Consider the following 27,969-nt stretch of genomic DNA (forward strand, 5'->3'; position numbering starts at 1 on the left):
CCCTGCTTACAAAAAATAAGAACTTTATAAAAATTTCAAACAGACAAAAAAACCACAGTAAAAAATAGGAAATGAAAGTCCCTCATAATCTCACCTCTTAGAGGAAACAACTACAAGCGATTAGTGTATACTCTTCCTGAATTTTTTAAATGTACACACACACACCTTTTTTTTTTTTAGGAAACTGGGACCTTATTATACATGCTGTTCTGAAATTTGCCTTTTTTCTACTAACAGTGTACCTTGGTTATCTTGCCGTGTGATTAATAAATCTTATGAAAGCAGGCTTTTGGGGGTCTTAAAGCTCTCTGATAACACACCTGGTTGTGTAACTTCACATAAGTCATTTTTCCTCTTAGGACTGCAGTTTCGCCCATTTGTAAAACGAGGACAGGCAGGGCACAGAGGATTCCGCGCAGTAATGCCAATGAGCAGGGCACCTCAGCCCCCTGCCCGCCTCGTGACTATCTGGGATGATCTCCAAGGTCCAGCCCTACTTGACTTGGACGGTAGCCGCCAATTTCAATAACAGATGACAAAGCCGCCGCCAGCCCTGCCAGTAAACTCCGGCGAGAAGCGCGTCTTTCATTCGCTCGCCGGGGAGGGTGACGATGATGTAGCAGCTGGGCGGGGTAGGGGGCGGGGCCAAAGGCGCTCGGCCTGCGGAGCGTGCCGGTTGGTAGGCCGGCCGCGGTCTGACGTGTTCGGCGCCGGCGTCCGGCCCCGCCCCCCGCGGCCCAGGCCCCGCCCCTCCGTCCTTGGCGCGCCTCGGGCCCTTACGGCGCTGGCGCAGCGATGGCGGAGGCGGTGGAGCGCACAGATGAGCTGGTCCGCGAGTATCTGCTCTTCCGCGGCTTCACGCACACATTGCGGCAGCTGGACGCCGAGATCAAGGCGGACAAGGAGAAGGGGTTCCGGGTGAGGGGCCAGCGGGCGCAGCGTGGGCAGAGGCGGCCCCGAGGGAGCCCGGAGCTGGCTCTCCCCTAACACTACCCTCCAGGGCGGGAGCGGCGCTATCACCGCGCCAGGGGGACCGTCGACATCAGCGCGTCTGGCACTCTCTTGACAGATGAGGAACTGAGGCGCTGAGAGGGGACATGACTTGCCTGAAGTTACCCAGCAAGTCAGGAGCATCGCCGAGGCTGCAGCCCAGGGCTCCCTTCTCCACCCCAGCCTCCCAGCAGGTGCTGGCCAATCTTTGGCCAGGATGGCGCTGAGGTTTTAGGAGTTAAGGTTGGATAGGTGGGTGGGTTTTGGCAACAGAAATATTCTAAAGTTGGCGTCCAGTGGTATTGGAGCAAAGGGCTTTGCAGCCCAATATGTTAGCTGGATTCAGGTATCTGTTTGAAATGTCTTGGTCAGTGACTTATTGGCAGTTTGCTTCACCATTGAGGAAGACCTTGCTGTACATTAGAAAACATACTTCTTCTGCTCAGACGTGATTTTCTGTTGAGAAGTTCTTGGAATTTATATGTGTATGATTTGTATGTATGTTTGCTGATTAGAAAACATACTTCTTCTGCTCAGACGTGATTTTCTGTTGAGAAGTTCTTGGAATTTATATGTGTATGATTTGTATGTATGTTTGCTGATTTCAGTTGGTATTGGCAGGTGAACTGAGAGAGACAGCGGACTAGCACCAAGAACACTGGAGGGGAGTTAGGAGATCTGGGTTCTTGTCTGTCCAAAGTTAGTGGCTTCTTTGTGGCAAGAGCAAATCATTTCAGCTCTCCAGGCCTCAGTGCTCTGATCTGTAAAATAGTGGTGTTGTAGTGGTATCAATATCCAAAAGCTTTTCCATCTTGTGTACTCTGGTATGATTGCTCCTCACAAGGAGGTGGCTCCTTTGGCAGACACCCTGGGCAGCTGCCAGGGCTTTGGTGCTGCTTTGAGAACTTGAAGGAGACAGTACATTCACCATGAGTCTTGGAATCCTGGAGTAGAGAAGCTGGGAGGAGGACTAGGAGATTGTTTCACCCTCTTTTTTTTTTTTTTTTTTTTCTGTTTTTTAAATCTTAGGCAACTGAGACCAGAGAGTTGAAGTGACACTGCCAAGATGGTTGAGTAAGTCAGAGGCAGATCCAGGACCTGGACCCAGACCTCCTGTTTCCTGGGCTTTTACACCTGAAATTTCCACACTTGCTAGAGGGTCAGAACACATTATCTAACATCAGAAAATAACTTAAAAGCTATAACATTACTGTGTTTGGAAAGTTTTCTAGATTGCTAATGTAAACTATTTTTTTTTTTTTTTTAACATCCAGAAGCCACAGCAAGAAGAAAAAGCTGTATTAACTCTGTGGAGTGAGGAGAGAATTCCATTCTGTCCTTCACCACCTTCTCCGTCCCACCCTTCTCTCACCAGGTGGACAAGATTGTGGACCAGCTGCAGCAGTTGATGCAGGTGTATGACTTGGCTGCCCTTCGGGATTACTGGAGCTACCTGGAGCGTCGGCTCTTCAGCCGCTTGGAGGATATGTATAGACCCACCATCAACAAGCTGAAAACCAGCCTGTTCCGCTTTTATCTCGTCTACACAATCCAGGTGCTTTTGGTTCAGGGATTTCTTGGCCAAGAGAGTTCTTTGATCCAGAAATAGATTTAATGCCTAGGGACAACTCTGTGTTACTCTGGGAAAGGGAGGAACAGTCACAGTGAAAATTATTTTTGACTCTTTTCCTACTGTTTTTTTTCCTTCTCATCTGTAGGTCATCTGACTTATCTTCCTTATTCCTGTTTCCCCTCATGTGTTAAGCATGTGAGCCCGGGCAGTGTTTTAAAGAATATAAGTAGCTGAGTTAAAGTTTGAGTAAACAAAGATTATGGCTGACTTGGGGAGGTAAATCACTTAGATTATTTGAAAATCAACTAGGAATTAATTTCTAGGATGACATTTACCATCAAGACTTTAGTTTAAACCAGCTTCTTTGAAGTTACAAGGAACTTGAGAAAAGAATGATTGCCTTTATTTTATGAAGTTTGTGGATCATGTTTGGCCACTTCCGTAGCAGGCTGATATGCAAAGGCTCTCTGCTGTGCAGTGGTGAAGAATCTTACCTCCGGACTTCTGTCTCTTCCCCTTCCTTGCTCCCTCCTCCGTGTCTTGACAGACAAACAGAAATGACAAGGCTCAGGAGTTCTTTGTGAAGCAGGCCACAGAGCTCCAGAACCAGGCCGAGTGGAAGGATTGGTTTGTCCTGCCCTTCCTGCCGTCCCCAGACACCAACCCCACCTTTGCCACCTACTTTTCTCGCCAGTGGGCCGACACCTTCATCGTGTCCCTGCACAACTTCCTGAGCGTCCTGTTTCAGTGCATGCATATCCTCTCGGTTGCCCCGTCTGAGGCAGCCAGACTGTGTGATCAGGGGCCGCTGCTCTTTCCCTTTTTTTTAAAATTGTAGTTGATTTACAATGTTGTATTAGCCTTCTGTTGTACAGCATAGTGATTCAGTTATGCGTACATATATTCTTTTTCATTATGGATTATTACAAGATATTGAATATTCCCTGTGCTATACAGTAGGACCTTGTTTATATTTTACATATAGTAGTTTAATTTGCTAATCCCAAACTCCTAATTTATCCCTGTCTCCCCATGCCTTTCCCCCTGGGTAACCATAAGTTTGTTTTCTGTATCTGTGAGTCTGTTTTTTTTTTTGTAAGTAAGTTCACTTGTGTCTTTTTTAGATTTCACATATAAGTGATATCATGTGATATTTGTCTTTCTTTATCTGACTTAACTTCACTTAGTGTGACAATCTCTAGGCCCATCCATGTTGCTGCAAATGGCATTATTTCATTCTTTTTTATGCTGTTGCTTTTAATGCCACCATTTCTACAAAATGCCCAAGGGTCACTGTCATGTGTTATGTGAGGGGGCTAGACAGATGGTGGTTATTTTGATCAGTAGGCCAGGAATCATAAATATTCGTTCTGACACCCTCTGCTGCTGAAGTGGTCGTTGACATGCACGGGCAGGGACAAGGCTAATAGTGGGGGGCTGGTGCTAGGCTCTGAGAGCAGCCCTCAAATAGGGCTGAGGGTCTCTCTCAGCAAACACAGGGGCCAGTACAGAGCTGCTTTGCAGTGAAACTGGCCATCCTTCAGAGCACCCTCTCTGCATGCCCATGCCCCCCAGGATTTCACTTGCCTTTATTGGGATTAGGTAGCAGGTGAGAACACTTCTTGGGCTGGAACTTCCTCCCTGTATTAGTGTCTGGGTCACACTCTTTCCAGGGACTGCAGTGTCCCTCAACTTGTCAGAGAAAAGGAGAGCAACTTTAGGAATATATGTAGATATTTAAGAGAGAGAGAGAGGATGTAAGTAATTTACAGCCTACCTTATTTACTGTTTTGTGGGACATCCTCCTTGCTTATGCTCTTGAGGCAGGAATTCCAGGGGAGGAGCAGGGATTTGGGTTTGAAAGGGGCTGCCTGGTGAGTAACTGATGGACTGGGTGTTGTGGAGATCTTCCCACCATCGCCTTTTTGGCCCCTGGGAGGAGCATCTTTGGTGGGGGTAGGAAGGGAGCCTTTTCCTTTTGTGCTGTGGTGACGTATGAATTACGCTTTTGCCAGGTTTGCCTTTTTTCTCCCCCTGCTCTTTATCCTGAGGACTTTGAAACAAAATCAGCAGGGGACTAGCCTGGAGTTGGTAATGGCATGACCCATGGGCCCTCTGGGTCTCTAGGGAAGGCCCTGCCTGCTTTGTGCTCCTCTGGACTGAAGCTGTTTGAGGTGGTTGGGACAGACTGACACCCTGACCCAGAAGGAGGATACTCATGGGGTGGCAGTCTGCAGGAAGCTTGCTTCTCAGTCTAAACCTCTGCACACAGGAGGGTCAGCCTGCGGAGGGAAAGCCAAGTGGCCTGTCCTTCCGCCCCACTGGTAGAGCGTTGGCACTCTGCCTGCAGAGCCACTGGCTGCTGGGCTGGCTTTTAGCTGAGTGTCACTACAGCTTAAACTGGCTGTGAAGCCTGTAGGATGCTGGCTCTTACTGCTGGTATTGGGGAGAAAACGTCAGGTTTGGCTTTATGTCCTCTCTTTGGGCTCACCGGGCAGTTTGTCATGTGTCCGTGAGTCTGTTTGAACGAAGTTGGGCCAGGCCTTGTGTCAAGGGAGGGACTGTTCGCAAAGCTGTGAAGAGCACACAGCACAGTCTTTACCCCGTCTCGTGTTCAAGGGTGTTGCTGTGGTTGTCAGGAGTTTGGGAAGGGCTTTTACCTGTTTCGCAGGCAGGCTTATTATTTTTGTAATAGGTTTATTGAATTGTTTTATTGCAGGGTTTTTGGTGGAATATATATTTCAATTCACTGTTTTTCCCAGCTTTTTTGGAATATAAATGACAGTTTAAAGTTGTATGTATTTAAGTTATAAAACTTGATGATTTGGTATATGTATACATTGTGACATGATCACACCATGGTTAAGTTAATTAAAAGGCAGGTTTATTCTTTAACTTGGAGCACCAGTTCCCGTGATACTGAACTTTGATGCGGAATGCCAGAGGACCAACCAGGTTCAAGAAGAAAATGAAGTTCTGCGCCAGAAGGTTTGTTCCGAACGATACTTGCTCCTTAGGAAGAACTTCTGCTTTTTGTGTGTGAAATTGGGTAGTGGCAGTGGAGGGCTGATCAAGTATCAGAAAGCACTGATCTCAGAGGTGGTGACCAGAAAGTCAGTGTTGGGGACTTGGGGGCTGTGACAGTCTGGAAACCAGAGGCAGGGTTCATGTTGTAAGTTGTGTGGCATACACACCCTGGTGATGGTAATGAACTTTTAGGAGGAAAATGACTCAATGCATTGATGTCACCTTACAACTAACCTGCTTTCAGATATCTTCTTCCCACCCTGGGACCTTTTCCACCTGTCCTCTCATCTGGGTGTTTACAGCCCAGATGTGATTTAATTCTTCTCAGCTCAACTAGGTTTCTCTTGTCTGCTAAGGTGATCGCTCCAGCCCGCATTTGCCTCTACATTTGGCCTGAGGAGGAGCTTTTCTCTGACCTTGAAATGAACATATCTTCAGAAAAAGGAGGCTATTTAGCGGGGATGATATAGTTCAGTGGTAGAGTACATGCATAGTATGCGTGAAGTCCTGGGTTCAATCCCCAGTACCTCCATTAAAAAAAATAAAATAAGTAAACAAATAAACCTAATCACCTCCTCCACCAAAAAGAATGCAGAGTGGGAAGAAAAAGGGAAAAAAAGATTTTTCAGAAGAAAATTGCAAGCTGTTCAGGTTTGGGGGTTTAAGATTCTTGGGTTTGGGGATGTGTGTGTATAATTTTCTTTAGGCAAAAGGTCAAAAGTGCTAAACTTCATTGAAAAAAAATGTTCTGTTAGAGTTCCATAGCCGATTTTGTAGATTCCAAATAGCAAAGCAGGATTGGGTGGAGCTGTTTTTCTCAGTGAATCTGGGAAGAAGCAAGTCAAACGATAAAAAGAAAAAAAAAGGGTTTTGTATACGTAATGGTTTTTAGTTTTCTCACCTCACTGTGATCAAGAAGCAACCGCCTCACCCATTTTTCCAGTTTGTGGAGAGTGAGATGGGCACCCCGATGCTGAGGACCAGTGCCCTGATGAGCCAGTGTGGTTGGGTTTTGGATTTGATGTGTCTAAGGGGAGGGAAGGTTAGGCAAGCTCACTGTTTAACTCACACCCTACCCCACCCCATGTAGCTGTTTGCACTGCAAGCCGAAATCCACCGACTAAAGAAAGAAGAGCAACAGCCAGAAGAGGAGGAGGCCTTGGTCCAACACAAATTGCCCCCTTATGTCTCCAACATGGACCGCCTGGGGGACTCAGAACTGTGAGTGTGTGCCGCACCCCCTCTTCTCTCTGTCCCCTGTGCTCTCCCCTGGGGAGCACCTCACTGTGGCTCCCCTTCTCCTGGCAACTCGGAATGGTCTGAGCTTTGGGAGTAAGGACCCTGGTCCTCTAGCTGTTCCCCACCTCCCAGCTTCGGGGCCTGCCTGCACTGCTCTGCCAGGGGCCTGCACGTGCAGATGTATGCAGCCTGGGTTGAAAAACACAGCTGCTGTCATAAAGCCCTGGGACATTTCTGTGCATTGAAAGGAGCGCCTCATGGATGACAAGATTGGGAACCACAGGTTGGATGCATTCCGCCATGGAAGCATGCTCCAGTCTCAGGGTTTGGAGAAGTCATATTGGGAGAGAGGTATTTGAGCCACCTTTGAAAACAACCAGTTAAAGCAGAAGACCAAGCAATGATAATAATAGTTGAAGAGACCCCCTGCAGACACCATAGGCCACACATGAGTGATCAGTGACTCAGGATGCAAACCCAGGTTCCAAATCCACATGTGGCCAAGGACTGCACTGATTGAACTTCTCTGGTTTCTGAGCCGCCGCCCTCTGATGGAAATAATATGCATGCCAAAAATCAAACTTAAAAATTTTTAGTGGCTATGTGTTTTTTTTTAAAGTTAATTTTCATGATATATTTTATTTAGCCCTTCTTTTCCAAAATATCATTTCAACATGCAGTGAATGTAAACAAAGTATTCATGAGCTAGTTGACACTCTTTCATGCTCAGTCTTGAATTCCAGTGTGTATTTTACGCCTCCAGCACGTCTCCACCTGGACTAACCACATTTCAGGTCCTCAGTGCACGTGTGGCCAGTGGCTGTTGGAGGCGCTGCTCTGAGCTTCACCGTGGCCCTTGCCCTTGTGCTTGATAGGCTGCTGGCTCCCTTGTACAAGAACGGTACCGAGCATCATGCCTCCTTAGACCCCGGCGTGCGAACCCGGCTCAGGCCCTGGTCACGGTGGCGTCCATAGGCCAGGAGGTCTGTGCTCCGCATTCCCCCAGTCCCCTGCAGCGCTGTGACGTTGTGCTGTGTCTGCTTGCCCAGGGCCATGGTGTGCAGCCAAAGGAACGCGTCCCTCTCCCAGTCACCGCGCGTGGGCTTCCTGTCCTCGCTGCTGCCTCAGAGTAAGAAGAGCCCCTCGAGGTTGTCGCCTGCCCAGGGCCCCCCTCAGGCTCAGAGCTTGGCCAAGAAGGAGTCCTTTGGCAGCCAGGTAAGCATAAGTCCTGCCTTTCTGACTCTCACTGGGAGGCCTCTGACCGCCCACTGTACTTCCAGACCTACTCCTTGGGTGGAGACTTGTCCGCCTTCCCCTTAGGACCGGTTTCTTTGGTGTAGATCCTAAACTCATATCTCATTCCCTTTCTTCCTCCTACCCTGCTTCTGCCTCACAGACAAGTGACGGCTCTGCAGGATGAGACTATAGGTATGAGTGTAGTGGAGGAAGGTCCACTTCAGGCATCCTGTGCCTGCCCCCCCCTCATCAGCTAGAATTGCAGGTGTTATGGACAGAATGAGACAGGAGGCCAGGGCGGGCGTGCTGATCAAGAAGGAGGGCCGGCTCTCAGCCCTGGGCCTCACCCGGTGTTTGTGCTCTGGTGCCAGCTCTCAAAGCCTGCGACACCCTGCATATGAAGGGGTGGATGGCGGCGAGAGGAAGTGTGCTTTGAAGGGTCCCTTCCCTTTTCTCATAAATTTCCTCTGAACTCATGAGTGCTTCTGACCGCAATTTTGGGACTCAAGCGTAAATTCAAGAAATTCTGGACTTTGCAGTTTTCAGTGCTATAAAGTAGCCTGTAGATAATGAGTAAATTAGAGTTGCTTCTAAATTCGTGTAGAATTTCTTTGACAAGTTATTTCCTGATTCTGCAAAGGATTTTTGCTATTTTTTACTTTTATAGAAGCTTGCAAGAGAATTTCTTTTATGTCAGCCTATGTCCAAAACCCAGTAGTTTTCCTAGAATTCCAGAACTCATTGCTTTCAGAAATGCTGACCAGAGCGAAAGTTTAACAGACCCACAGTCACACTTTATCACTTGGGTAGGGACTATTTCCCTTTTAATTCATTTTTACTAGTTGTCGATAAAGTAAGTCGTCATCATCTCCACCTTCCTCTCCTGCCACCCTTGGCTTGCGAACAGTTGCAAGTGACACGGCAGCAGCAGCGGTGGCAGCGTGCGGCAGCTCGGGGAGACAGGTCTGCCCCAGACTGCCATCGGGATGTCAGGGCTCTTAGCATAGCCCTTAGGTTTCGTCCTGTTGTTGAAATGCAGACACTGAGCAGGACACGGGGAAGAGAGAGGGCGGGCTTTGGAGCCTGGCAGCTGTACCTTGTTTATCGTCCTTGCTCAGCTTGCTTAAAACACCTTACTTTGCTTAGGATGGTGATAATAGCATTCCCTCCTTTTGGGGGGAATTATTTGAGCTGACAGAAGGGCTGTTGGTGTATGGAGTGCCTGGCAGGTTATAAGCAGGCAGTGCATTTCAGTAGTTGTTGTTGGGAAGATTCTGGCGGATTGGGTACCTGAGTCAGTTCTGAGACCTAAAAGTGGCAGCAATGCAAGGTGACTGCAGCCTCAGCATCCAGGGGGTTTGTTGTGGTCACACATCAGTCACCATTATTCCTACGACTTTCTGAAGTTCCAGCCTTAAAATTAGAATTCTAGTTTTATGGAACGTGGCTGAGTAAGTTTTACTGTTTGCTTTGCAAATCTTTTCACTGTGCAAGACTTTTGTAAGTGTAGTAGGTGATGTGTGGAGTGCTGGGTCCCTTGAAATGTGCATGAAAGGATGAAATTCAGTTTCATCGACTTAAAATGAAAGGAAACACAGAGACAGGGTCTTTGGGGTTTTACCTGCGGCCTTGTCTTTGTGTGTTCAGGCACTCGGTGCCCAGTGGTAGGGGTGAAATGGGACTGGAAATGTTCTGTGCAGTCACTGTTCAAGAGATGAGGACAAGAATGTGTAATTTGTCGCAGACATTCCTTACCTTGCCTCTGAAATATTTAAAAAACTCTTGGTCACCGCATGGTATGTTAACAGGGCAGGGGTAGCCCTCTTTCCATTTCCCGAATGGAGACAACAGATGTTTGTGATCTGAAAAATCTAGTGATTGGGGCACTTGTTTTTTAATTGATTTATTGACTAAGCAGTGATATTTCAGTTCTAAAAATAACTAGTATATTTGAGGTTCAAGAAAATCACGTAATTTTCAATTTGGAGGAAGCTTAAAGGTCGTCTGGCCCCCCTCCTACTGAGTAGAGATTCATGTTCTCTGATTGATTGCCTCCCATGGTGGGAAGCTCACTGCTTGTGTACGTGGGTTGTTTGCTTGATGAAAGCTGTTAGTTGAAACCGCTATGATTTTTACTCACTTAGCTTTGCCTTCGAGCTACATGGAATAAGGCTTCTGGTTAGGACCACCCTTCCTATCTTTTCCAGGCTAAGCACTCTCTGTTCATTCCTGCCTCTCCCCCAAACTGCTAACCCATATGGCATGATTTCCAGACCTCTGACCATCCTGGTTCCCTTCCTCTAGGGGGACAGTCTAAGTTTTTAATTCCTCTGTACAACTGATGGCCAAATTTGAGTCTACAATTCAAGATGTTATCTTACCAATACCAAATGCAGTCAGCTGTATGATCACTTCCTATGATTTTAATGATATATTGCTTTTAACTCAATAGAACTCAATAGGAATGCCGTTTTTTAATACCTTTATTGTGATATGATTCCTGTACAGTAAACTATACATATTTCAGATGTACAATTTGATAGGTGTATGTGCCAATGAAACTACCACCACAATCAAGGTAGCTAACATTTCCATCACTCTCCAGGAGGTGCAAATTTCGAATTTCCAATTTATCCCTTCTCACCCCCTTTACCGCCTGGTAACCATAAATTTGTTCTCTATGTCTATGAGTCTGTTTCTGTTTTGTAGATAAGTTCCTTTGTGTCTTTTTTTAGATTCCACATACAAGCGATATCATATAGTAAGAAATGCCATTTTTCAATAAGCCACATGGCTTTGTTCGTATATTAAACACACAGTCTTTTCCTCAGTACTGCCATGCCAGAGCTCCCTCTTTCTTTTTCACTCCTGATAAGCAAACAGAACAATGTAAACTGCATTATTAAATTAGCAATACAGATGACTAGGCTTTTTTATTTTTTTTATAGTTTATTTATTATCGTATTACTTCTTTTAATTTTGGCAAGGGGGGAGGTAATTAGGTTTATTTATTTTTAAAGGAGGTACTGGAATTGAACCCAGGACCGTATGCATACTAAGCATGTGCTCTACCACTTGAGCTACACCCTCCCCCTCTTATTTTAAATATTATTTACATACAGCATTGTACATTTCCTTCTCAACATCATACGCACTTGTGACGAGTTGCTGTAACTGTTGTCGTTATTACTGAAAAGTTCATAGCATTATAGATGCAAAATCTATGGTGATGCACCCTCCATGCTTTCAATATGAATCTGGAGGCAAATTTTTAAAAACAGATGGAAGTGACTCTAAAACCACAATTCCCAAGCTCTTCTGGGATCTCTGTGACCGTAGCCCCCGAGGGCACCTCCTCTGCAGGCTCCCCCCACTGCAGTTTTACTCCATCATCCCTGCTAGTTCTAATTCTGCCCCTTCCACACCCGCTCAGTCAGCCATGGGACTGCCAGGGGGAATTACAGTTATTACAGCGATAACCTTTAATTGGCTGTAATGTAAAGAAAGCAAAGCATCCGCGGACTCCTGTATTTGTATCTCTTATTAGTATCAGCTACCTCGTAGCTCCTGAGACAGCAGCAGTAAGAATGCTGCCCTTGGGGCTGTTTCCGTGCATCTTAGCAGGTTGGGGGAAAGGGAGCCTTCTTCCCCATCTTCCTTCTGTGATTTTTGTGTTCCCAGTGCCTGCCTTCTGAGTGGCTTTATTTTGCTTCAGATGAGGCCAGATTACTGGAACTTGTTCTCTGTCCCATTCGGACGACTGCCTTGCAAGCTCTATTCAGGCCACTGAAAATGAATTCAGGTCCTTCTCTGGAGTGAGAAGTGAGAAGGTCAAATGATAAAGCCTGGGCTAAGATAGCTCTCCTGAACTATAGGAGACAGGTAGATTACGATAGAATATAAAAATATAATTTGGAGCGTTGGAATGTCTGGTAGTTAAGATTTTTATCAGGTTTGTTCTTAAAACAAAACTTTCAATTACTGGTTGTGTCACAGTGAACATTTACTTAAGTTATATGCATTTGTAGCTAGACACATTCACCTTAACCTGCTTATTTGGGTGTTTGGTGGACAGCTGCATTCATCAGCTTTCAGCACACTATTCTTTTGAATAGCTTAGATGCAGTTTAAGGAGAAGGTCTCTCTAAGCAGGACTTGATAGGTCACACTTAGGTCTAGCGCTCTCTTGGTATAGACTACCCTATCGTTATAAAGGTAGTTCTTCTAAATTTATTGCACTGCCTTATGTTAATGCCTGTTTGAATTTTCACTTGAGAGCACTGTTCAGCCCCCAACCAGTGATGTACGGGACAGTGTCCTTGCCATCTTGACTTGGCAAGGGAAGCACTGCTTTTGTACTTCTTAATATTGTATTTCCCAGACTCGCTGGGGAAGCGTTATGGTGGCTTTTGTGTCGTTTAGAGGAATTTGAAGTCTATCCTAAGCCTTCCTGTTCCATTAGTATGGGCCAGTTGAATTGAGCACTCTTCACAGCACACACTGGAAAAGGAAATGACATCTTTTACCAGGTGTAGCAGGTGAGAAAGGAAAGACGAGAGTGCCACCAAGTGCCTGTCCCTGCTCTGCATCCGCCCCAACCTGTGGTCCCAAGGTGGGGTACCCCTGTGGTCCACGTACTTCCCCTGGGAACGCATGCAGTATTAAATAGGTTCTTTTCCCCTTTCTTCTCAGATATCCAGTTTAAAGATCTCTTGGTCAGGCGATAAATCTGTCAAACCTGAATCATAGTTGTGTCAGGCTGTTTGAGATCTCGTTGCTTGCAAGGATCCTACTATTTTGGAAAACAGCTGTCAACCCAGGAAGCTGATCTTCCTTCTCCTCTCAGCATTGTTTTCGTAGCTAGCTGTGGAGCCCCCATGGCCACCTTTGAGATCTAGAAAGTGTGGCCTCTGCTGCCAGTTCTTTTGTCTTTTGTATCAAAATGTGAGAACTTTTGGAGACATGTTTTGCAATTCTTCATTTCTAGTTTTATTTATTCGAGTCCACTTTTTTTTCTAGATAATTCTAGCTAAAGTTTTGTCTATTTTGTTTAACTTCCCAAACCCAGCTCTTAGTTTCATTGATCCTTTCTGTTGTCTCTTTAGTCTCTGTTTCATTATTTTCCACTCTGATCTTTGTTATTTCCTTCCTTGTACTAACTTTGGGCTTCGCTTACTCTTCCTTGAGGTGTAAAGTTATGTTGTTTATTTGAGGTCTTTCTTCTTAGTGTAGATGTTTATTATTACAAACTTCCCTCTTAGAACTGCTTTTGCTGCACCTCATAAGTTTTGGTATATTCTGTTTCCATTTTTATTTGTCTCAAGATATTTTTTTATTTCTCTTTTGATGTCTTCTTTGACCCATTGGTTGCTCAGGAGCATATTGTTCAGTCTCCACATATTTATGAATTTTTTAGTTTTTTTCTTGTAATTGATTTCTGGTTTCATCCATTGTGGTGCTTGATGTGATTTCAATCCCCTTAAAAATTTCAAGACTTGTTTTGTGGGTTAAAATATGACCTGTCCTAGAGAATGTTCCATGTGTGCTTAAGAAGAATGTATATTCTGCTGCTTTGGGATGGAATGTTCTGTAAATGTCTATTAAGTCCACCTGATCTAATGTACAGTTTAAGTCCAGTGTTTCCCTGGTGATTTTCTGTCTGGATGATTTATCCGTTGGTGAAAGTGGGGTATTGAAGTCCCCAACTATTGTATTGCTGCCTGTTTCTCCCTTCAGGTCAGTTAATTAATATTTGCTTTATATATTGAGGTGCTCTGATATCACGTGCATAAATATTCACAAATGTTATATCCTCTTGTTGGTGTGACCCCTTTATCATTCATTATATAACAGCCTTTTTTGTCTTATTACAGTCTTTGACTTAAAGTCTATTTTGTCTAAGTATAGCCTATCCTGTGGAACTCTTCAGTCTGAGCAGTTTGCCCTCTGAATCAGTAGATATGGAGAGGAACCAATGGATTTGTGTAAGAAAGGTTGGCACTCTTGGATCACATCCTGGGGAGTGAACCTCCCCCTGACCCCTTGCACCCTTGCCCCGGGAACGTGTGAGGGACCATGGTTACCTCAAGATCACCTTTTACTTTTGGGAGGAGAAGTTACCTTCCACTTTCTCAGACTGTGGAACCTGGCCAGTGTTCCGTGGACCATCAGATGCTTCTCAAGGAGGGCCAGAAGCACCGAGAGATGGGCTTTATCTTGGTGGTTGTTTAGCTCTGGGGTTATGACGTTTCTTCTGATCTCTTCTGTTCAGTGTCGCTTTCTTCCATGTGCTTTCTTCAGGTTTCTCAGAGCGTGGGGCTGCTGTCAGATCTGGGTGTGCATCCCTACTCTGTGAGCTCTCCCTGTGTAGACCAGTAACTTAACCTCTCTAAAGCATCCGCTCTCCATGTTAAATGATGCCCTCATCTTTAAGGGGACGTTTGTAAAGATCTTAGCATGGCGCCTTTTATGGTGAACACTCAGTGAGTAACATATATTGATGTTGTTGGTTTTCTTCTTCAGTCATTTTTTTTTAATCTTAACTAAGAACTTTACTTTTTTCAAAATAAATCAGAATTCAGAGAATCAAATACTTTCTCTAGAAGAAACATCTGTTACGGGCACAAGTAGACGCCACTGGAGGTCACCTCAGCCAGGAAAACAAAGATGATCAGTACCGTGTCGGTCAGCCACAGCGAGGCTCCACGTAAACTAAAAACCTTTAAAATTTCCTGTCTTAACTGTTCTCATTACTCCAGGTCCCAAGGAATCTATGTTAATCATTTTAAGTTGTTTAACATTAACGTGAGATAATGAGAAGAACTGGAAAGCCACAAGTAGACTTAGGCTGAGTTTACTCTCTTTACTTAGGTCTTTTGTGCAAATGGCTTGTGAGGATGTTGGTGGCAGAGTGGCTTTTTGCATCCAGATCCCTTTGCTAAGAGTATAAAGGAAGGGGCGAGTAGGAGGGTGACCATCACAATTTGTGGGAATGGGGTTGGAAAAAGAGAACCCAAGCCAGATAATCTGGAAAGATGAAGAGGTAGCAGCTCCCTTTTAAAAAGCTCTAGATCAGTAATCTTCAGTCTGTATGGGGGTGGGGTGGGGATTACTGAGTTTGTTAGCTGTAACCTTGGTTGACTTTCTCTTGCTATGAAAAGGAGCCAGAAGATGCCAGTTTCTCTCCTGTGATGTTTATCTTGTTCAAAGGTCCTTGAGTTTCCAACAATTTCTGTTAAGAATTTCTGATTGCCTTTTAATCATTTTCAAAAACCTCATTATTTGCTAACATTGGCTGGCTTAGTCATACCCTTGGCCCAAAACAAGAGAGGGTATTTATTATGTTCCGTTTCCCCTCCAGAGGGGTGATGTATTTTGCATAATTTTTTTTTTCTGTATTGCCCAAACATGTAGCTGCTCATCAGTGTTTGTAACACCCAGCGTAGGGCCTGACCTGCCTCCTAATCGTGCCTGCTAAGTGCTGGTCTCTTCCCCTTAACTGAAGTCAGCTGTTCTGATTAGATCAGAGAGCTCTGTGTATCTCCACCTCCAGGTGATAGATGTGGCTGGCGGAGAAGTGCTGGGGACCTGTCCTCTCAGGACTGAGGAGTGGGGAACAGAAAGGAGGAGGTCCAGACTGCTTGTGTTTCATCCTTGACTTTGCTCAGGGCCTGAGATAGTAACATTTTAGCTACTTGCTCAGCATGGCCAGGGAGGAACCTCACCCATGAGCTGCTGGGTAGAGGCCACTCCCTGGCTCCTGCTCCCCTCCTGGCCCAGGTGGGAAGAGACTTTTCACAGCTTGGCGTCTCGTTCTCCAGACCGCCAAGGGCAGGGAGCCAGCGAGCGCTCCCAAGGACGGGAAGAACCTCTTCAGCGGACTGGCCACGGGGGAGTCCAGCTGGTCGCAGCACCGGCAGCGGCGCCTGCAGGATCACGGCAAGGAACGGAAGGAGCTCCTCTCCATGACTCTGCAGGTGTGGTTTGGCCTCGGCATCTCACGAACACCCGTGGGGACACCACGGGGCTACATGGTGGAGGGCTGTGGAAAATGGGAGAGGGGGCGCTCTTACCTCTCTTGATTTCTTCTGTGTAGAGTGTGGTTTTGCCTAACTGGATTTAATTGCTTGTACTTTGGTTGTTTTGTTCTAAAACAACCTGGCTCTCCAGGAGTCCTTCTTTCCGGTGTAGTGCATCCCTAAATAGGGGCTATAAAAGCCGGCCTCTGAAAATGTTTCTAGAAGATGAGATCTGTGAATAATTGGTTTGGGACCCTTGGCATGCTGTGTCCTTCCCTTAGGTTAACTGCGCATGTTAGCATGCCATGAGTGCTCAGAATCAGTGGGAGAGAGTTTTTAAAAAGCCATAAAAAAAAATGAATGCCTTTTGCAGCAACAGAATGGACCTCAAGATCATCATACGAAGTGAAATAAATCAAAGACAAGTATCGTATGGTATCACTTATATGTGGAATCTAAAAAAATGATACAAATGAACTTATTTACAAAACAAAACAGACTTAGACACAGAAAACAAACTTATGGTTACCAAAGTGGAAAGGCAAGGTGGAGGGATGAATTAGTTTGGAATTAGCAGATACAAAATATTATATATAAAATAGATAAATAACAAGGTCTTATTTTGTAGCACAGGGAACTATATTCAGTATCTTGCAATAAACTATAATGGAAAAGGAAAAAAAAAATTAGCTGGAGAGAGACCATTTTCCTTGGCTTAACCCAGCATCATGCAGACTTGCTCGATCACAGGATCCCTTTCGTCTGCACTCCCAGCTGGAGTTGCTGCCCCGAGGGCCTCGTGCCCACACAGCATCCTGCTGCAGCCTGGACCTTGCCACCCTGAGTTTCGGGACGCCCCCCACTAGTCAATATGGGTTGGGGTGTGCTCTTCCTGGAAGTAGAAGCTGCTTCCACTTCAGTGAAATATTCTGGTTTGAAGCAGAAGCCCAAGGGATTTACTGCCTAAGTCACCTTGTTGACCGTTTATCTCCTAATAGGGGCTTCTTGCCTGTTTAAAGACATTTTTGTGTTAGCAGCCCTGTACTGTACTGTACTGGTTCTGGTTCGATGGCAAAGACCCTTAAGACTGGTCTCAAATCCTTCTATTCAGTGCTGTAGGATAAAGGTGCACCTGAGCTCAGCCACTCCCATAAGGCACCTTTCTGAGCTTGGAGGTCCCTGTTCCTCTGTCCTGTCTGTTTTTCACTCTAGAAATGCTTTTTCTGTGACCCTGAGGAGCCTCAGGAACCAGAGGGGTGGTAAAGCGTGCCCTGGCTGATGCCCCCTGGCTGGAGTTATGTCTGGGTGAGCAGGCAGTAATCATGGTGACAAGACGGGCAGCTGCAGCCCACCCGGGGGCAGGTGTGTGGGGTGCCATTGGTGCCCCCCCTTGCTCTGGCTCTGCTGCTGTTCTTGGGTTGATCTTTTTGCCTGGCCATTCGCCCCAGTCTCTCGAGACCACTTCCCAGGAGGAGGTGCTGGCTGGCGCAGCAGTGAATTGGTGAGGGGCCAGGCTTACCTCTGACCTGGCCTCACATCCACATCCCCCTGTAAGCTCTTGATCTTGGACAAGTTATTTAACTTCTGCTTTCAGTCATAGTTTCCAGAACTATAAAATGGGGTCAATGATAGGATCTCAGATGGTTTGGGGGAGAATTAAATGAGACAGTCAGGAGTGCCTGCACGCTATAGGCACTCACTAACCCACTCTCATGATCATTGGTCACGTCTGTCAAGTTGGTGTGTGTCCTGAGTCCCGTCTATCGTGACCAGGAGCGTGTGGCCCACATGCCCTCAGCAGGGCCTGGGAGAGGAGCAAGGCCCTAGGAAGGGGCCGCTGGCAGAGCAGGCACTGCATCTTCCTGGGCGAGCTGGGCTCTGCTTTCATTGTCCAGAGCTCTTTCCTGCAGACCCGAGACCACTGAGATCCTCCCCCGAGGGCTGAAGCCTGGCATCCTAGACACCCGGCAGTGGGTCCCCAGACCTGGGGAATGACTGGACCCAGTGCAGACCTGGCACAACTGACTCGTCCCACTTTGCTTGGCACAGTGTGCAGAGAAGAAGCCTGAAGCTGGTGGCCTGGAGGCAGAGCCCTGCCCAGAACTCCACGTGGAGGCACTGGAGACACTGACGCGGGCCCCCACAGCAGGCCCTGAGGGTGGGGGCGTCCGCCCTGAGCAGCCGTTCATCGTGCTGGGGCAGGAGGAGTACGGAGAGCACCACTCCTCCATCATGCACTGCAGGTGGGTTACCAGGGCCACATGGCTGGAGGGACTGGGTTCCCTGGAAGCCTGGGTTTCCAGGTTTAGTAGGCAGGAGGATGGGGAGAACAGGTGCTGATGGTGGGACAGTCCCAAGGGACCGTTGTCACTCCTAAACTGTCAGAGGACACTGGACAGCTGCCTTCGAGGGTCCTGCCGAGAGCAGCCTCTGGCCTGGTCAGCTCTCTACTTTCTCTGATCCTCACGGAGTGTGACGTCCAGAGGCTCAGTGATCCCTTGCTCTGGTGGACGTGATGGCTCGGGAGGTGATGCAGGAGGCTGTTGGTCTCCAGAGGCTGTGAGTGCTGAGGGTGGGCCGTGTGCATCTGCCCACTGTTCTGTCCCTGTGCTTACCGCAGGGCTCAGCACACGGTAGGTGCTTCATAAGTAGTCCTCAGACAGATGAGTGAGTGAGTATTTCTAGAAATAGTCCATGTCCCCCCTCGGAGTATAGGCATTTGGGGATTATTTCCTAAAACAGGAGGAGGATCACAAAAGCAGCCCTCTAGGTGTTGAGGACTAAGAGGATGGCGGACTAAGGCAAGATGCTAACAGCGTCTCTCTTTCTCTCATCTCAGAGTGGACTGCTCGGGGAGGAGGGTCGCCAGCTTAGATGTGGATGGGGTCATCAAAGTGTGGTCCTTCAATCCCATCATGCAGACCAAGGCGTCCTCCATTTCCAAGTCACCGCTGCTCTCTTTAGAGTGGGCCACCAAGCGGGACAGGCTGGTGAGTAGTCTTGCCTCGTTGCTGGCTTCATGGTCTAAGTGAAGAACTCCTCGGGCCTCGCCCCGGTGGCTCCGGCATCACGGGCTTGGTTGAGGCTACAGTGTCAAGCCCCTCCCTCTCTCTCTTACTGGGAATTCAGGGACCACACATCTAGGACTGTCCCAGCAGGCTCCTGGTTGGAGGGTACTGGATTAACAAGAATTGGAATGAGACTGCAGTGGGACCTGGAGGACGCTCTCCTGTCAGATGGCAGAGGCTTTCTTGCATGTGTGGGGGTCTGGTTCACTTTTCCATCTTCCCTGGGAAAGAACAGCTTTCTCCCCTGCCAGCTCCTGTCACCCCCGCATGTTCCTGACCACCACCATGAATGTTCTCAGCTGCTCTCTCCTCCTGCTGAGGCCCCTCCCCATGCTGGGCTGGGGGTGTGTCCTGTTCTGTGGTCCCCAAGGGGCTCACACAGTGGTGTTAGCACAGGGTGCCTTTTCCTTCTGGACTTCAATATTTGAGGTAGAATCTGCAGTTAAGGAGATAAAGTTGATTTACAGTTTTTTCCCCACTATATTCCATTTTAGAGGGGGTCTTAGCTGGCAGCCCAAGGAGCAAACCTTGTTTGTTTATAATTTTTTAAACTCTTTTTTATGTTTGTTTGTTTGTTAATTTTTTTGGTGGGGGAGAGGTGTATTTATTTATTTTTAATGGAGGTACTGGGAATTGAACCCAGGACCTCAGGCATGCACTCTGCCACTGAGCTATACCGACCCCATTTTTTAAAAATAATTTCTGAGAACTGCAGGAATTATCCATATGTACGAGGATCTCGGGGCTTACCCTATACCAGTGTCAATTTGTCAAGTGAATGCTGAGGCCATATTCTAGGTAATACTCCGGGGGGGGGCCCTCAGACCTACTTTTGGTATTTTCTTCTGGTAGTCCTCGTTAATTGTCTTTGAAGTTTCCACCAAATAAATCACAAGCTCCTGAAGGCAAGGAGAGCCTCCTCTATTTTTCCTGGAGGCCTTTATAGGCCCAGAGCCAGAGTTGTCCAGCCGGGGGCCAGTGCCCAGGGCTGTGTGGTGGTGGATCAGGAGTGAGAGGGCAGGAGGAGGACAGCTGGGATTTAAACTGGAAGACATGGAGGGGTAGGCAGAGGGCCTGGTCTCCAGCTGTACCTAAGGTGATCCTTCTCTCCCATTCCAGATTCCTTTTGTGGTTTTGCTTCTGCTCAAGGTCATCTCTGATGTCCTTAATTTTTAAATGATGTCCAGTTTAGCCGGATCACCTTTGAACTAGCTGGAGAAGTGGAGGCGGGCCTCACTGGTGGCCTGGCCCTGCAGTGGGCCTCTCTGGCTGGGCCTGACCCTAGCTGTCCTTCGCTCCTCCCGCCTGTCTCCTTCTAGCTCCTGCTGGGCAGTGGTGTGGGGACTGTGCGCCTGTATGACACAGAGGCCAAGAAGAATCTCTGTGAGATCAACATCAATGAAGATATGCCAAGGTGAGCCAGAGGCCGCCCCCTGCCCCCTGCTCCCTGCCCCCAGGGATATGGCCAGGTGAGCTGGAGGCTGCCCCCCGCCCCTGTGCTCTCGGGGCCCAGCTCGTCCTCCCGCCGTGGGTGGCGGAGCGCTGACCCTGCCCCACGTGTGTTGCAGAATCCTGTCTCTGGCCTGCAGCCCCAGCGGGGCCTCTTTCGTCTGCTCCGCCGCAGCTCCAAGCCTCGCTGCCCAGGTGGACTTGTCAGCGCCGGACATCAGCAGCAAGGGTGCTAACTACGTTCCTGGCAGGCTGCTGCTGTGGGACACGAAAGCCATGAAGCAGCAGGTGCGGGCCTGCCCGGGGTCTCCCTGGGGCTGCTCACCCTCCCGGGAGGGATCACAGCCTGCGCTGCCCTCTTTTGGAGGTCTCTTCCCACTCTTTGCTTCAGGCTCCTCATGTTTTGACTTGTGAGGAAATTTCAAAGTTTAGGTATTGAAAAGTAGTAATACTCCGGTTGGGCAGATTGCAACTGAAGTCGTTCAGAATCGTGCCACAAACTTAGAATTCACACAGAGCCTCCCGGCAGGCCCTTTTGGCTTATTTAAATTTTTTTTTAATTTTTAAAGAATATTTTCTCTTTTTGTGGGGAGCAGTTTTAGGCTCACAGTAAAATTGAGAGGAAGATACAGAGGTTTCCCGTATACCGGGGCCCCACACACGCGCAGCCTCCCCTGCTGTCAGATCCCCATCGGAGCGGGACGTTTGTTGTTACTGACGCACCTGCACTGACACGTCGTCATCGCCCGAAGTCCATTGTTTACATCAGGGCTCAGTCTGAGGCTTGTCCATTCTGTGGGTTTGGACACATGTGTAGTGACACGGACTCACCATTATAGTGTCACAAAAGGTGTTTTCACTGCCCTAAAAATCCTCTGCTCTCTGTATGCTCCCCGGCCCCCACCCCTGGCAACCATGGATCTTTGTACTGCCTCCGTAGTTTTGCTTTTTCCGGAATATTGTGTGGTTGGAATCAGGCAGCCTTTTCAGACTGGTTTCTTTCACTTAGTGTCATGCATCCGCTAGGTGCTTCCCTTCTTCCGCCTGGTCTGATTCGGTCCTTTTTAATCTTGCTTTTTCTGTTAATGGACCTTTTGTGATTTATAATTTAGTGTTTACTTGTTATTTAAAATTTTTTAACTAAACATAGAAAAGAATATTGAGATCATAGGTATATGGAATAATGAGAAGATAAGCCATAAAATGAGCACCTACTTACCGTCACAGTTTAAAAGTAGAGCATCACCAATACTTGTTATGCTCTGGTGTGCCCTTCCTCAGTCTTGGTCTCTTCCCCCTTTCAGACAGAACCTGTCTTGAAATTTGGCTTATTATTGTTATTCATTTTAAAGTTGGTTCTTTTTCTAGCTCCAGTTCTCCTTGGATCCAGAGCCCATTGCCATCAACTGCACAGCCTTCAACCACAATGGGAACCTGCTGGTCACGGGGGCAGCGGACGGCGTCATCCGGCTCTTTGGTCAGCAAGTGTACTCACGGCCATCCGGACCCCTCCTTAAATGTCCCAGGGAATGGAGTTGGGTTTTTGCCAGCTGGTCTAGAGGCTGCTGCAAAACCCCAGTTCAGGATGCTCATAATCAAACTTAACTTTGGTCAGAGTCTGCCCCTCATAATCACCTTGCACATGGTCGGTGTCAGTGGCCACTGAAGGGGCGGGGCTCAGCAGCCGTGGAGTCTTGAGTTGTTGGATCTGATCCTCATGGCCTGAATGAGATCCAGGAGGATGCGGGAGAGTAACGCCGTCCTGTCCTCTTGGTGCGGCCACGTCATTGTCCCCATGAGAGCATTAGGATGGTGTGCATCGGAGTCGTTGGCTAGAGCTCCCTACGCCAGGCCTGTCCCAGGAGACCGGAGTCAGAGGGTCTGGGAAGACACCGGGAACTGGGCCTTTAACAGGTCTCTAGGGCACCCAGAGCTAACTGGTGGGAAAATACAGAGGCCCCCCAGGAAGGACTTTATGTTCTCCTAGACTTACAGGCTCCCCAGATGAGCTCAGGCTCCGCCCAGGGATTCCTGAACCTCACTTCTGACCCAGTGAAAGAAGCTTTCATTTAAGATAGGTTAACAGAAGACTAGGCACAGTGCAAGAGAGGACTGAACACCCAGCGACCCCTCTTCACTGTGGGTCAGCTCTGTGACTCCTGTCGGGTCCAGGGGGCCCTCTGCCTCCAGAGCAACCCCCACCCACTGGGCCGGGGGAGAGAGGTGCCTCTGGCCATGGGCTGGTGCCTCCTGGGCCTGGGGGGGAATCCTAGCGGCGTCTCCTTGTCTCAGATATGCAGCAACACGAATGTGCCATGAGCTGGAAGGCCCACTGCGGGGAGGTCTGCTCCGTGGAGTTCAGCTACGACGAGAATGCGGTGTACAGCGTCGGCGAGGACGGGAAGGTAGGTGGGGCCGCGTTTAGTGGGAACTACCCCCTGTGGCCAAGGCATCAGAGGTTCTAGAGAGGATGAGAGCAGCAGGGTGGGCTGGGCTTTAGTCCCGACACTGCCTGTCCCTAGCTCTGTCTGCCTCAGTCCTGTCGTCTGTGAAGAGGGATAGGAGGAGTAACCAATCTCGTAGGACCTTTGTGAGGTTTAATGAGTTCAGTGGGAGTTGGCTGTTCTTATGAAAGGTGAGGTGGGCCCATGTCCTTTCTCCTTGTAGCAAAAATGACTCATCTCACTGACCCACCCCACTCGGTGGGGTCCTGATGGGCAGGGTGTACTTCACTGAGCTTGGTCACTGGGCGGTCACAGCATGGATGTGTGGAGTTTCCTGGGGGGTGGGGGCTGGGGACAGCTTCTCAGAGGTAGCTCGCAGAGGCCTGAGCAGAGTCAAGAAATGTAAAAAGGAAGCTGAGGAAGAAAGTAAAAATAGGTTTCCTCGTTTAGATTCTCTCTGGAATGATTCGTTAGGATACTTGGAAAGGGGGCTGGGGCAGGCAGAGGTGGGAGAAAGACTTGCTTTGCATGTATACCCGCTGGGACTTTCTGGATTGTATGCTATTCACCTGTGTTAGCCATCAAAGACAGTCATTACCAAATGAATTCTTCATTTGAAAACTGTAAGAAGGGATTTTGAAATCAAAGCTTGACTTCTTATTTATTTGAGTAGGACTCTTGGGCCGCCTGTGCCTGGGGTGGGCTCCGGGGCTGTGCGCTCTGGCACCGAAGCTCAGCTGACACACCGTTGCTCGTGGTAGTTGATTGCACTGCTGAGAAACTGGAAGGATATTTGGAATTTGTCCTATTTTTAAGAAAAATTTAGTTGGGTTCTAACCCTAATAATAATTGTAATAATAACAACAACAGCAGTAGTAGTAATGGTCACGGGAGCATTGCCCCTGCTTGACAGATGGGAGTCCAGGCGAAGTCAGTAGCCGACCCTTTTCCTCCTCTGGAGTCAGGCCAGAGAGAAAGTTCAGACTTTGACCTAGGTTGCTGACTCTTTTTCTAGGTTTTCTTCCCTAAAAAAATGCTTAAATTGTGTTGGGAAGAGTTGGGACTGGGGGTGATCCCACTACCTTTCCTGGGGCCTGTGGACCCAGGCCCTCCTCCCCGGGGTCCGGCCTCGCTCCTCCTCCCCGACCCTGCGCCTGGCGGGCGGTGGCCCAGCCCCGCTGAGCACGCTGCACTCATGCCTTGTGGTTGCAGTTCATCCAGTGGAACATCCACAAGAGTGGCCTGAAGGTGTCTGAGTACAGCCTCCCTGCGGACGCCACGGGCCCCTTTGTGCTGTCCGGGTACAGCGGCTACAAGCAGGTTCAGGTCCCCCGGGGCCGACTCTTCGCCTTTGACTCGGAGGGAAACTACATGCTGACGTGTTCTGCCACAGGGGGAGTCATCTACAAGGTACCTGGGGCGTGGTGGTGGCAGGGAGGTTCCTCCCCAGAGGTCTGGGCCCGGCTGAAGTCAGGCGTCTGTCCCCATCCTTGTGTCTGTCCCTGCCCGAGGGCTGTGGAGAAGCCTTTGACCCAGGACGACAGTGCCTGGGCCTCCTGGCTGCAGTCCAGCTCGAGAGAGCAGGTGGGAGTGGGGACAAGTGTGACATGCCCATCCTCCTCACCGCTCATCCGTTCACTGTCCTCCAACAAGAATCTGCCCCTTTTCTGCCTCCATTCCTTGGGAATAATGCCAGTTATAGAAAACATCGAGAACTAGGGAGAAGGCTGTGTGTCGGTTTAGGGGAACACACCCCACACAGGTGAGTGCTTAGGTTACTCTAACCTGGTGCAGAGTTGTGTTTCACGGGAGGGCCTGTGGATCGAGGACGTTACAGTCCATGGCTGGGACAGATCTGCACGTGTGATTTGTCACAGGGGATGTAAGTTGTCCACTGTTTTGCCCCTCAGTTTATCTGCTTATTTTAATTCTCATGTCACACTGTCTGGTTCATGTACTTTTAAAAAATATATAATTGTATGAAATTATAAACGTCTCCTATTTTGCTAGTGTTGTCTGACAGGCTAGCAGGGAGGATTTGTGTTGTGGCCTAAGCACATATTTCTGCTTCCAAGTGAATTCAGTTCTTAGCCTCAGGGTTAGCTCTTTGGTGTTTAGTCTGTGGACAGCAGCTGTGCGTGGGCGCGGCCTCGGCCCTGTGCAGTGGGCACGGGAGACCCTGCTCTCCTGGGGCTCACACTCACTTTAGAAAGAGGCACAGGCACCAACAGTGAGGACAGTACAGGGTTGAGGGTTCTAAGGGGAGGAAGCTGGGTGGGGACGGAGTCCTCAGGGAGAATGGGGGCGGGCCGTGCATTTGAAGCCTTTGAAGGAGTTGGGAGGCAGGCAGGCCTTGGGGCCCCGGGCAGAGGGGAGTGAGAGCACATGGTGGGGGGAGGGGGGAGGGGTGGCTGAGGTGAGAAGTAAGGAGCCTTCTGGACTGTTGAGTGTGGTGCTAGGAGGCTGGGTTTACTGAGGCCCCACTTCTCCACAGGTGAAGATGATTTGGGTGGCTTTTGTCCTCTCCTTCAAAATTCACTCCATAGTTTATTTTTATTTACTTGTTTATTTAAATATATATTTTAAAAATCTTTTTTAAGGTTTATTGAGGTACAAGTGACAGAAATTGTGTATATTTAAGGAGTTACAATGTGATGGTTTCATACAAAGCTTCATAATTTCTTTAATTGCTATTGAGAGATACTGTAAAAAGCTTTGTTTACAAGCTTTAATTTCTTTTATTATTTGAAGATTCAGGTGGACCATACTTTGCTCTCTGTATGATTAAGTGTGTTGGGTGTGTATTGTTTTATTTTTAATCATGCAGTCTTTATCATTTGTCCTGATCAGTTCATATGGTTTGCAGTCGGACTTGCTCTATAACCAGTTAACGGGTTGAAAGATTTCCCTCTGTATCATTTAAAAAATGTCAGTAATGGGGTCTAATTACTTGAGGAACATAATGACCTTCAGATCCCATTTTTAAAGCCTGTAAACAATTTATGATTTTTAAAGACGTGTTCTCCACGAAGGCTGAATACTTCCTCTCTTGCTCACGGATGTTCCATGTAGCTGGATTGATGTTCAGTCTGGTCCCGGTTCCCCTTCCTTATTCCTTTCCAACCCCTCACACCTGTACACACAAATGAGCCCTGGACGGCCAGTGCCTTCCTGAGGGAGACAGGCATAAAGCAGAGAGGCAGAGACGGGATATGACGTGGGAGTGGTAAATGGTGCTGGAAGAGAACACCGGGGCACTGGCAGGAGGCGTGGCCCATGGCGAGTTAAAGGTGACAGAGAAAATTCTGTCTTTCAGACCATATTAGGGATTTGTTCTCCACTTTAGTTGAAGAAGTAACTATAGTTGGGAAAACGAAGGTATTTCCTGGTCCAAGCAATGAACCTGAGGCTTTCTGGACAGGTGGGCATGTGTGTCTGGGGTGTGTGCTCAGCTTGGGGTCGCAGCCCCCAGGCTCGAGGCAGCTTGGCCACGGAAAGTGGTTAAAGTAGATGTGTTTGTGCGCAGTGCCTGATGATGCTGCCTCCTCTCTCCTGTCCTCCTGCAGCTGTGTGGGGATGAGAAAGTTCTGGAGAGCTGTTTGAGCCTGGGTGGCCACCGTGCCCCTGTGGTCACCGTGGACTGGAGCACGGCCATGGACTGCGGGACCTGCCTCACTGCCTCCATGGATGGCAAGATCAAGCTGACCACCCTGCTGGCCCATAAACTCTGAGGGACCTGCCCTGAGGGGCACCCACAGAAGCAGTATTATCCTGGGGCGGGGAGAGACGAGACAGAAAGATGGGACGCTCCATCCCCGGCTCCTGCCAGGGTTGGGGATCTTCAGGGAGAGCCTTCCATGGCCTCAGGCACTGGCCAGCAGCCGTGGCTGAAGCAGGAGCCATGTGCAGTGGTGGCCCTTGTTCCCCAGATCCCAGCACGCTGGGCCCTGGCAGGAGCATGCTCCACACACTGGAGGAAGGCTCAGGAAACAGGAGGAGTGTGTGATGGCTGCTCTGCTGGCCCAGAAGAGATTGAAAGTATTTTGTATATATTTGCTGTTTTCTTTTTTAAAAAAAGAATGCTCTTGTGGTCACCTGGTGTCTCTTTCTGGAATGTGTGTGTGCAGCAGAGTGTCTCCCTTCACCCTTTGTCCTGGCCGTGGTCACCGTGAGCTTAGGCCCAAACCCAAGCTCTCACCTCCCCGTGTGGGGCTGAGCTTTATCAGAGGCTTGCTCGTTGGTTTGCTGTAGAGGTAGGACGTCCTCTCTCTACCGTCCCCCTGGCTAACTAAGGTCTGTGCTGTTCTGTTTCTTTGGGCTCCTGTCAAGGATGCTCTAATGTCTTCTTTTCCCTGAGAGTTGGCAGCTCGGATTACAGAAGCCTCTCAGGACAAGGGCAGGGTCTGAAGCTTCTGTATCCGGGTGGCTGAGGTTTCCCAGTACCTGTCATGGTGGTTCCTCCGGTTCTTTCAACTTCACAGCCTTGAGTTTGAACAGAGCCAATCACTCGCGCCCTCTGCTGGTGAACAACCAGAGGACAGGAGCACTCTGGCCAAGAGCTGAGCCTGGAACTTGGGGTTCAGCCTGGCCCTCTGCTCCCTGGCTGGAGTGGGACATTGAAGAGGCAGATGCCCTCACAGGGTGGGGAGGAATGAGATCTAACCCGCTTGCATTTCCATCCGAGGTGGAGATGCATGTCCTCTGCCCATAAGCCTCGTGTTGGGATTTCAGGCCTGGACCTCAAGCTCCCTGACACTTGACAGGTGCAGCCTTGTCACTGAACTGCTTGGAATAGTTGTTGCAGAGGCTCTTTGGGCTCCAGCCGAGATCCGGGGTGCAGGTCCGATGAGGGGTGCTCCCAGTTACCTACTTTTGGAATACCATGAAGAGTGGTACTAAGGCTTTGGCTCCAGTCTGCTGTGAGT

General features: G+C 48.5%; 1 protein-coding gene across 4 annotated transcripts; it reads left to right on the forward strand.

The window, feature by feature from the left end:
* The first annotated feature begins 756 nt into the window (after nucleotides 1-756).
* Nucleotides 757-27,138, forward strand: WDR91 (WD repeat domain 91). Of its 4 annotated transcripts, none has more exons than XM_072964397.1 (16): nucleotides 794-918; nucleotides 2,020-2,149; nucleotides 2,265-2,545; nucleotides 3,111-3,317; nucleotides 5,468-5,551; nucleotides 6,681-6,811; nucleotides 7,879-8,044; nucleotides 15,886-16,041; nucleotides 18,133-18,326; nucleotides 18,923-19,073; nucleotides 20,471-20,565; nucleotides 20,720-20,888; nucleotides 21,969-22,077; nucleotides 22,893-23,005; nucleotides 24,257-24,454; nucleotides 26,611-27,138. In XM_072964397.1, the coding sequence occupies exons 3-16, from the start codon at nucleotides 2,399-2,401 to the stop codon at nucleotides 26,773-26,775; spliced, it is 2,085 nt and encodes a 694-aa protein (XP_072820498.1). In that variant the 5' UTR covers nucleotides 794-918; nucleotides 2,020-2,149; nucleotides 2,265-2,398; the 3' UTR covers nucleotides 26,776-27,138. The 4 variants fall into 4 exon arrangements, with proteins under 4 accessions (XP_072820496.1, XP_072820498.1, XP_072820499.1 ...); XM_072964398.1 differs by having other exon boundaries at nucleotides 2,366-2,545; XM_072964395.1 differs by lacking the exon at nucleotides 2,020-2,149 and having other exon boundaries at nucleotides 757-918; nucleotides 2,366-2,545.
* Nucleotides 27,139-27,969: the final 831 nt, after the last annotated feature.

This window comes from Vicugna pacos, chromosome 7 (assembly GCF_048564905.1).
Source record: "Vicugna pacos chromosome 7, VicPac4, whole genome shotgun sequence".
Lineage (NCBI taxonomy): Eukaryota > Metazoa > Chordata > Mammalia > Artiodactyla > Camelidae > Vicugna > Vicugna pacos.

What these genes read in the sequence shown, in the direction of transcription:
- WDR91 (XM_072964395.1), top strand. Translation starts at nt 796, where the DNA reads ATGGCGGAGGCGGTGGAGCGCACAGATGAGCTGGTCCGCGAGTATCTG. An exon ending in AGGAGTCCTTTGGCAGCCAG is followed by an intron (nt 8,045 to 15,885) that starts GTAAGCATAAGT and finishes CTCGTTCTCCAG; the next exon opens with ACCGCCAAGGGCAGGGAGCC. An exon ending in CAGGGGGAGTCATCTACAAG is followed by an intron (nt 24,455 to 26,610) that starts GTACCTGGGGCG and finishes GTCCTCCTGCAG; the next exon opens with CTGTGTGGGGATGAGAAAGT.